The following is a 10,535-nucleotide window of genomic DNA, read 5'->3' as shown; positions in this document are numbered from 1 at the left end:
TTGTTAGTCCCTCGCTCGGGCGATCTGTATTTTCATATCAGCTTTGTCGTCTATTTTCTGGATTCCCAATCCTAAACATTTACTAATATAAATCAATCTGTACATCTGGGGTTCTCTTATACCACTTTTTTGGTGTCACATATTCAGCCTTCTTTTCTAGGGGTTGGTGAAGAATTTATTTTGTCTGGTCTTGATTGAAAATTGGGCTTTTGAGTATTTTTTTTTTTTTTTACATAAAGCATCCGCTTTCTCTGGAGTTGTGCTTGCTTGCTTGCTTCACAAACTGTCATCTAAGCCCTGTGACATTTTGTCCAGAAATGCCAAACTACATCTCCCATGATGCATCATGACCTCCCCTGCTTGTACTTCCTCTCCTTTCCATAGTGTATCCTGGGAGTTGTAGGCTAACCATAAAGCCCAACCTATAAAGGGGAATAGGAGCATGAATCACCCTAACAATGAGTTCCATGAAGTACCACAGCAGAGTTTCACAGTTGAAATATCATGGGGTTTGGCTGGGTTTTTTCAGGACTTGAAGCTGTGCTATAAACGTGAATTTCCCTGTGCAGAATTTAAATAAATTTTGTAATTTTCATCAGCTATTTCCAGGGAAAGAACCCCCACAGCACCCATTTTTCTACCAGTTGTTCTCCTTATCCTCATAGTGCCTTGGAAATACAACAGCAAAAATAGAGGACTTGACCCTCATGACCTCACCCATGGCCTACTTTGGCCTGAAATCCTTCGCTTGCACAGATGTAGAATGAGGTGATCAAAGAGAAAAGGGTTTTCACTTCTGCGATATCTACCTTCTTCAGAGGATTGTTCTTGTGCTTCTACGTTGGTCACTTCCTGGGTTACTGCAGAGAAGAAAAATCCTTGAAGACTGGGATAAGAGATGCAGGGCTAGGTTTTCAAAGATACTCAGTCATCTATCTGCCAATGATTTAAAAGAAGATTCGGGGTCTATATACTTTGAAGGTCTGGGCCCTACTGACTGTTGGTTACATTTTTCTGGGAGACTTCCCTTCTCTCCAGAAATGCCGTCCTCTGATGAACACAATGAAACACACTGGCGTTCATCACTAGTAACTTAACAGGCCAATGTTCCTCACAAGGTTTGATGGTACATTAGGGTGTCAGGAAGCAAGAAGGCTTTCCCTACTCACTTGAGTTTGGCAATCAAAACTGACATTTTTGTTTTTAATAATGTCTGTTTAGCCTCTTTATATTCTGAGAGTCAAACTTGGCTGCAGTTGCACAGATTTCAGGGCTTTCTGTAGTTCTGCAACCAGCAGGAGTCTGGAGGGAAGCCTTTGTTCTGCACTGCGATTACAGGGAATGTAGATTTTAATGAGAAAATCTGAAGATGACAAAATTCCTTATTTTCATGCAAATGAGTTGCTGGGATTTTATATCTGAGTCTCTTGGGTATGTCCATACCTCAGTCACGGAAAACGTTCCTGAGGAACTGGGTAAACACTTGGGCAGTTAGCCCACAACTGAGCTGTCTTCGGTCATGGCTGGACTGCAACCAGTCCCTTAGCTACCCAGTATAATTCTCTCTATTGCATGCTTCCATCACACTACAGTCACAATGAGATGCTTGTGTCATAAAGATGCACAAGTTAATGGACACATTTTTTTCTTACTTTTTTTTCACAGAACCAGCATCTAAATTTACAAGAATAAAAATTGTCAAAAGTGGGCAAAGACTGCGTGTGCTGATGGCTGATGGAGTTACAACTATGAAAAACTGGCCTATTCTTACTCCATATTCCCCAAACAATAGAATATTACCTTCAACTTTCCTTGCCAATAGCATCTTGATCTGTAAAACAATGGGTTATCTGTCATTCAAAGATCAGTTTGTTTTGTCACTACAGAATTGTGATATTTTATCTTTAATTGGCATTAATTCCATCCATCACATTCTCAAAGGGTTAGGAAATAATCAGAAAGCAGGTCAAATCATATTGAGACTGTAAGATGCCTACCGCCAGCTCCAAAGGCATTTTGATGCCTTAAGTACCTTAACTCCCCTTCACTTTCTCTTGAAATCTTTTAGATTTCAGCCCTTAATTCCTAGGTAGATACTGTCAGCATTTCAAATAAATAGCTTTATCCTTGTGCATTCTATGTATGTCATTCTCTTTCTGTCCCTAAATCAAAGACTTTGCCACAGTATCAGCAGTGGACATGAGCAGATATTCATATGAATAGGTGTGTCCAAGCTGACCCATACTCCATAATTCTTGAACCAGGGATTGAACCCATGACCCTAAGATACAGAACCAACAACCTGCTAATATCTGAGCTTAAAACCTCTCCTGCACTCCTGTAAGGCTTCAGCATGCTTATAAAGCATCTATGTCTAGGCTGGTCATGATACACACAGCAACAAGAGAACCTGGCAAGCTTACCGTTTTCTCCTGTGCCTGGATGATCCTGGCCTGCTCTTTGAGCCGAGCACTGAGCAAGTCCTTTTGCTGCTGGAAGTGGCTGGTAGCTAGCCTCTGGTCCTGAGACAGGGAGGCCTGGAGTCTCTCATTCTCAATCTTCAACTGAAAGGGATAAGAAAGGAGTTAAGAGACTAACACATTCTGGGAGTGTCTACACATGCATTTACTGCGCAGTAAGTGGTTTGTAAGCTGGTGTCTACATGTGCAGGTATTACAGTGCAGTAACACTGTGTGTAGACCAACTTGGGAGTAAAGTTATTCCCAAGTCAGTCCACACACACAGTGTTACTGTGCAGTAACACAGCTACACATGCTACACATGTCTTTCTGTGCAGTAACTACTCAGGCATAAATCCGCACAAAATTGGCATAAATCACCATAGTTACTGCATAGTACGGGCACACATATGTAGAGGCATGTCTATATTATGCAGTTATTTTCAGTTACTGTGCAGTAACCTAAATTACTGTGCATTAAGTGTGCACGTGTAGATGCACCCACTGAGTATAAAATGTGGTCAAAATATGTTCTTCCCTGTTAGCTTACAGCAATTGTCTCCTCCTTTGCTAAGGAGGAAAGCACCTGGATATTTAGTTTGTCTTGAATTGCCACTATAAAGTCCAACCCAGTGGCATATTTATACAGACATTTACATCTTTTTTCCCTTTGGGTCATAGATGCAGGTTACACTCAAATGGTGAGTGAAAGGGAGGCACTGCTGTTTCTGGGGTATTCAAAGGACAAAGGGATGATCTAGCTGGGGCTGGTCCTGCTTTGAGCAGGCGACTGGACTAGATATGACCTCCCGAGGTCCCTTTCAGCCCTCATTTTCTATGATTCTACATGTCAGTGGATGGGCATTTCCCTCATCTAAGGAGGCACGTGGGCAAAACACAAAGCCACTGTTACCACTGATGGCACCCTGCGTGATGCTTTCCTCTTGACTGTGCCTAGGAGTCAGTTTCATTCTTGAGTGCCTTTTTTTTTTTGTTGCTGTTATCAGTTTTCGGCCTCCTCTGTAAAGTGTTTCTTCTCTGTGCTACCCTTACTATAAAGCACCATGAGCTATGTCTTAGGAAAGTGACTGCAGAAAGAGAAAAGGGAAGAAGGTTCCTCCTTAGTACTGCCCTACATGGCATGGTTATGTGAGATACTAATGGTTTCAAACTGCAAATCCCTAAATCAAAAATTTTCCTGTGTGTTAAGTTAGGCAGGGCATTGAAATCTAACCTCTGTTTGTGCCAAATGTAAGGCAACAGGCATCCTTGTTATCACTGGATGGGCTGCAATCTACTAAGGGAGCTTTCTGCATCTTTGATGTGACATAAGATTGCTGACGAATCAAATTAGGAAGGAGGGGAAAAAAGAGAAAAAAACTACTGAAAATGCTCTTGTGGGCTGGACATAAACATGGCACAAGCAAGACCTTACTGCACTCCTCAGGAAAAGGCAGCTGCTCTGCTCCTCATGAGTGTCTGGTCATTACCTCCTCCTTCTCCACCTGGTGTTGCTGCTGCAGCTCCTTCAGCTTCCTCTTCCATTCTGCTTTCTGAGAGATGAAAAATGCATGCTGTTTCTCTTCTCATTTAATTTGCCATGAGTTGGACATAACTTGGTATTAACTTTGTCCCAAATTAACAATACCCAGATGTCTCCTGCTCCCACCATATCTGGCTATTTGAGTGCAGGCGCTGAATCCTGAAGAGGCTGCTTGGTAGGAAAAAGCAACCTTAAAGCTACTAGGGGTCTCTTCTTCCAACCCCTGCTGACCTTGTATTGGCATAAAAAAGCTCTAGTTGGGGAAGAGGGCCTGTTGCCAGAGTTATTAGGCTTTTGTGATCCTTGGCTGTTGCAACCTTTTGGTTGATACCTGGGATATTTCTCCATTTTCAGCTGCTGAGATTGCATAACACCTTGGTGAATATGAACTTCCACTCTGAAATGGGAACATTATGCTGCTCAGCAAACTTGCTGTATACCAATTTCAAATAGGCATAATGGGATTGATGAAGCCACGCCAATTGTAGCTGACTGAGGAGTTGGCCCAGTGGTTTAGATAATCCTACATGATGACTCAAGGGACACGTGGGCAAGTGAGTTTGTGTACAGGCAGTCACAAAGTAGGCACATGTTACTTATAATAAACCTCCCACAGAGTTAAAAAAAAGACTAAAAGGAAGTGTAGAGCCATTGCAAAACAAACCCCTGATTGGATTAGGGGTCCAGAGAAAGCAAAGGACACCTAGCTCTACTACATGAGGACAACTGTTTTATTGATGAATGAGAGTCTGCAGTGTCAATTTGGGGGATTTCTTTGGTTATCGATGAATGCAGGTAGCTGGACTCAGTGTCTCGGAGGTCCATCCACTCCAATGTCCCTAACTGATTGTGGATCACAGAATACATTTTGGCCTTGATTTAGGAAATTATGTGGGAATAAGCACATGCTAAACATGTGCCTCCAATGCTTTTTGGACTAAAGTATGTGTGTCAGGGATTTCCTGAATTTGGGCTCTAGTGTGGCCCGATAGGGGAGTTACTGGCTTTTATCTGCCCTGTGTTTTCATTTCATCATTCTCAGGGAGAGAGGTCCCCAACAGGTGACTGTGGGAAATGGATCAGATGCTTTCCTCACCTGCAGGTCTATCTTTTCCTTCATGCCCTGGAGCTCTCTCTGGGTCATTGCCCACTGCCGCTTGCCATCAGTGTCCACATCCTGCAGGGTCCCCAGGTTGGACACCACCATGTTTTTGGCCTGCAGCTCCTGCAGTTTCTGGAGTAGGAAGGAAAGAGCAAATTGTACCAACAGATACCATCTTCTACCAGCTACCAGTGACACCTGATGGGAAATGACTGGACTGCAGACACTTGTGGCTCACTTATCAAACTATTAGCCAGTCCTTTAAGTGCACAGTGCTAGGATTGTGCATGAAGTGAGACATGCCACTGAAATAGGCAAGAGAAAATCCACACACCAGGGAGCAGCAAGGAATAGCCTTGAACAACTCAATGTTTCTGCTCTCCTTTCTCAGAGCACCAAAGGGAAAGCCACTTGGGGGTTAAGCTGATATGCAGCAACATTATTAAAATGCCTGAGTTAGCACAGAACTAGTACAAGGCAACCATCTCCCAAATCCCAATGACTGACTCAACTGAGTAGGCTCAGCAACTGCTTGGGCCCTGATTTCCCATCTCTGTGCTCTCATCAGTTTGGACCCCAATGGCATTTCACCACCAGGCTTTTGCTCACATTGAAATGTCCTAGCGTGACCCTCATTCACCATTGGTTCAAGCAGGAGCTACGCTTAGCGTTCCACTGCCGAAAAGCATTGCCACCACCCTCTAGCCTGTTTTTCTGATGTGAAGACATTAAGATGACATGAAAGAGCAATGAGGCTTATTGAACTAAATACTTGTGACACATGGGAAGCTGAGCATCTCTTTCAATTGGAAGATTTTTAACCCTTGATTTTTCACTTACCTCTTCTAAGGCAGAGTTCTTGCTAGCAATGTCCTTGAACTCTGAGAGGAACAATTGCCTCAGGCCATCCATTTCCTTCTGAAACTTGGTCCTCTCCTCCTCTTTCCATCTCTCAAACTCTCTCTTTCCCTCCTCTTCTCTCTGGCGAACTTTCTCTGCTTCCTACCAAGGAAACATAAACTCCAAGCTGGCAAGGAGCTGGTCATAGAGAGAGAAACTGAGCCTGTTGAAGGACTGGGAGACTCTAGTTGGGCTTTAGGGAAGTGAATCTGCTCAAAGTGTAGGGTTCATCTGGGCATGCAAGTATAGTCTAAGTGGTACAATCTTCTTAGAGTGGGTACAGTTATACTGGTAGAGGAGAAAGGGGAATAAGTCAGATTGAAATAATTCTGACTCTTCCAGTATAACTGAATCCACAATAGACATTGTACTGGTATCACCTGATGTCCTCTAACCAGCATAGATATATCAGCACAAAAAACCCCACTTTGTTTATTAGGCCTCAGACTCAGACCAGGTGTACCTTAGAAACTGGCTGATGTAAATGGAGCTGGATGGGGTTATGATATTTTGACAATATTCTTATAGCAGAAAGAGCCATAGTGTACACACAGGTAAATTGGCAGTAAAAGTATTTTTGATAGCATATTTTATTTAGTTCTAGGAAGTGGTATTCACTGTACTGCAAACAAAATTGAATAGAAGTTGTATCTCCACTAGGGATGTTTGCTGGTATAACTAAAGCAGTCCAGCTAAATGCACTGTCTTCTAGTGTAGACAAACTCTAAGTTTACTGGAACCTCTTTTTTTCAAGTATTACTCTTTTTTTTCCCCCAAAATTAATTCTCTTATGAAAGGGACCAATTTTAGGTCTAATCAGAAAACATTTTTCTTTTTCAGCGCAAAATTTAAACTGAAACCAGGCATTTTCCTTTTGTTAGAAAAAGTTCATTATAATTTTAGCTTGTTTCAGTGTGTTTCCTTCCTTCCCCTCTTTTTCCGCAAATAACTTTTTCATACCTGAGCCCTTCGTTGATTCTCAACCTCCCTTTCAGCCTCCAACTGGGCACGGGTCTCTTTCAGCCTCACCTTCAGCTCTTCAATCTCCTCCTCCATTTGCTCCACCTGCTTCTTCTTCTGCCTCTCTGTAAAGTCCATTCAAACCAAGAGACCATGAGCAGGGACCTGAATTGCCAGAGCCTTCCCCTGGTTCTTTGGATCCAATCCTACACTTATAGTGAACAGGAAAATCACATTGATTTTAATGTTGCAGGATCAGTTTTTTGTTCCCTCAAGAAAAGGGGCAGAAGTTTTGAGTTAAACAACAGGGAAAAAAGTACTATGCCATGTTAACAAAATATGAAAGGTTTTTAAATACTAAGCCATCTTCTCTTTCACTGTAGGTATTTCACACATCTGAAATCATAACCTCGGATCCTTTGCGAAGTCACACATCGCTTCTTTGTGTGCACCACATATGCAGGGCACCACTGACCTCTACTGGACATGATTAATATCACACCCACAAGAGTATTTCTTGAATGTTGCTTGTGTATTGAGGCTCAAATTGCTTCTTCCTTCTGCATGTTGCTAAAGAGACTCTGTGCCTCCTCCTGTTGCCCATCTACTATATTTATGGTTCCAAATCCTGGGCAAATGAATAACCAAGCATACCTAGCTCTGATCAAGCACATTTCATCTGTCAATCTCAAAGTCCGTTCCCAAGGAGATGAGCATCATTATCTCATAACGACATAAGAACTGCCATTTACTGAGTCAGATCATAGGTCCCTGTCTCACAAAGTAACAGAAAGGAGAAGATGAGGGGGAGGGGGAGCAGGGTATGTCCAGAGTTTTCCACGGGCTGCTTCCTTCGCCTGGTGGCTTCCCGCGTTCAGAGGTCTTTGTTTTACCACTGGGAAACCTGAGTTACAGAAAGGGGCAGTGGTCTATGCAAGCTTCGCCAATTAAGAGATGGGGACAGAAAGGGGGGCCTTGAATTCTCATCTAGTGCCCATCTCACTAGGCTATGTTGTCTCTTCCATTTAAATAATGAAGAATTGTTTTGAAAATCACACGTGGGCACCTGCGCACGTCCCTGTTTTAAAACACATTTTTGGTTCGTGTTTCTGAATGCACGTACTTCATCACTGATTTGGGGTCCCAAGCAGTTTGGAGGATAGTGGGACTTTTTAAACTGAGATGCTTCATCTTAGTCACCTTGACCCTACATGGCAACTTAATTATGAAGCTTTATTTTCAGAGGTGCTGAGCGCTTGCATGTTTTAGAGCAGCGTTTCTCAGCCCGTGGGTCGTGATCCCAAATTGGATCATGAGAATAGATGAAAGGTTCATGAACAAATTTTAAAAATAGATTCTACTTTAAAGTAGGGGCCTGGGGGCTGGGGGCAGTGGGGCGGGAGTGACGGGCACTGGGTCAGGACTGGACATCAATGTTTACCAGTGGATTCTGGTACAAAAAAGGTAGAGGACCGCTGTTCTAGAGACATCAAAGTGATTTCAAGTGGGAGGGAGTGGTGGGTCAATAACTTGAGAAAAGACAAATTACTGATCCTAGTAAGGTGCCCATGCAAGTATCTACCAGGATGTTTCATGTGAAATGTCCAAGCCTGATGAGCTTGGCCTCATTTCAGAGATGTTTTGAAGTTTCATCCTTTCATGGGCATAACTTTCTCTTCTTCTGACCTCCCCTCCTTCCTCTTCCTCTCCCTCCCTGCCTTTGCAGGGCTCGTGGAGATGGAGACTCTCAGACAGAAATCAACTGATACAAAAAAAGAACAAAAAAGAGGCCTGGATAGAAAGGAACGGACCTGAAATCTGGATTGCTGGAAAAAAAATCAAAACAGACTCTCTCTTTCTTGGGCTTGCTGCGGTCAGCTCTCGAAAGATGCTAAAGGAACTCAGAACCTTTCATTTCTTCCCATTTCTCCATTCCTTTGCCATCACCTATTGCTGACAGAGAAAAACCTTCCAAAAGAAACTCAGCGTCATTACTCACCAGCTTCACTGGCCTCGACGTGTCTGCGCTGAACATGGGCTTGGAGGAAGGAGTAGTTCATGAAGGCCTTGTCACACAGGTGACACTGGGCGTCACAGAAAGAGAACGAGTAAAAGGAGTCACTTTAGAAGGATGAAACTCTGTGAATATCTCATTCTGTCCCCCTGGCCCCAAAAAGCATCCCACTAGTTTGAAACAAAGAGTTCCCACAATGCTTGAGTGATAGGTCAGATGCATATGACAGCAGGATTGTCAGGATTGTCCTTCACAGAAGTCCAAGAGGGACCTTACGACAGGGTTGGAGACAACAACAAAATTCAAGCACATTCAGGGACAGCTCAGGCGTGTGAGGTTTGGGAGGTGTGCGAATCACAGGCCAGAGAAGAGCAAAAGGAATTAATGCTGCCAACCAAAGTGGTGAAGGGGAACAAGAAGAATTTCTTTAACAACTATCAAGGGGAAAAGTAGTCCTAGGGGAGAAGTAGGCTCATTAACAAATGAAGAAAAAGAAGATATGCCTACATTCCTATGCAATTAGTCATAATTCAAAGATGGGTTGAACTACTGCACTTCATGTATGTATTTATTCAAATTCATCCTGAACCAAAAAGTATAGAAATGAAGCTCGAGCCATTTGTAAGGAAGGAATAGCTTCAAGTATGTGACTGTTCAGAATATGAATATAAATATGCAGACACTGATAGTAAAAGCAGTAGCTAACCAGTGTAGTGATTCTTTGGTTTCTAATCATTATGGTGACTTGAGAGGGGGTATACAACGATGGGAAGCTAAGTCACTGGGAGATGAGAAGTGAGCCAAAGGACAGAATAGCCCCCAGGACTCTCACCCATGGTTGGCGACCTAATCCCTCATCTTCCCTTCCTCTTGGTAAATCCAATTTCTTCCCTCAGGAAATCAGTGAGCAAATATAATCTGATAGTGTAGGTGAGCAGAGGCCTGGGCTGTGGAGGGAATGACAGTTTGTTCTCACCAGCTCAACAGAGTTCCCCACAAGAGGGAGCACTGCTTTTCTATCTTCCTGCTCACTTTCTGCCCTTTAGGCATCTCCCTTTGAGGGATGTCCCAGGGGCAACTGCCACCTGGGAGTGTGGCATGGTCTATAAGGGCCAAATTGCTACACAACAGGGGGGACCCCTCAGGAGAAAGCAGGGACGGGAGTCTCCTGTTTCCTGGTCAACTGAGTGGCCGTATCTTGGCCATCTGCAAGGCATTTATGCGTGCAGGGGAATTCTGTTCCAGGATGTATAGCCCTGTGGATGACTATGGACACGCTCCTTTCCCTCCCCATATGAATATGTGAAGGTGACTGTAGGCACTTATTTGGGAAACAAGAGTGCTTGAGCTCTAGGACCTGCACATCCAGAGGTGGCTTGAACCTGGGACCAACAGTCAACAGGGGGTCCCCTCCAGTGTTATGACACCCTGTATTGTCTACACAAGCATTTATTTCCTTCCCTACTGCAGTGCAGAGCAACCTGCTGTAGTAGCGGGTTATTTCTATAGTCAGTGACTAGAGAAACGTGTCCAGAAGTGATTGTACTCTCTGGACAT

General features: G+C 43.5%; 1 protein-coding gene across 3 annotated transcripts in view; it reads right to left on the bottom strand.

Moving 5' to 3' along the window:
- DZIP1L (DAZ interacting zinc finger protein 1 like) overlaps positions 1 to 10,535 on the bottom strand; it is a 35,523-nt gene that overhangs the window by 12,469 nt on the left and 12,519 nt on the right. For all 3 annotated transcript variants that reach the window (XM_019542966.1, XM_019542967.1, XM_019542968.1), the window contains 8 exons: positions 8,964 to 9,048; positions 6,965 to 7,089; positions 5,945 to 6,106; positions 5,099 to 5,236; positions 3,950 to 4,012; positions 2,424 to 2,564; positions 1,801 to 1,831; positions 810 to 860 (listed from right to left, as the gene is read on the bottom strand). In XM_019542966.1, coding sequence (XP_019398511.1) covers positions 810 to 860; positions 1,801 to 1,831; positions 2,424 to 2,564; positions 3,950 to 4,012; positions 5,099 to 5,236; positions 5,945 to 6,106; positions 6,965 to 7,089; positions 8,964 to 9,048 — 796 coding nt within the window. The remainder of the gene's footprint in view (positions 1 to 809; positions 861 to 1,800; positions 1,832 to 2,423; positions 2,565 to 3,949; positions 4,013 to 5,098; positions 5,237 to 5,944; positions 6,107 to 6,964; positions 7,090 to 8,963; positions 9,049 to 10,535) is intronic.

Source organism: Crocodylus porosus, unplaced genomic scaffold (genome assembly GCF_001723895.1).
Source record: "Crocodylus porosus isolate Cpor-Errol unplaced genomic scaffold, CroPor_comp1, whole genome shotgun sequence".
Taxonomy (NCBI): domain Eukaryota; kingdom Metazoa; phylum Chordata; order Crocodylia; family Crocodylidae; genus Crocodylus; species Crocodylus porosus.
This window is presented reverse-complemented; position numbering and strand designations above follow the sequence as displayed.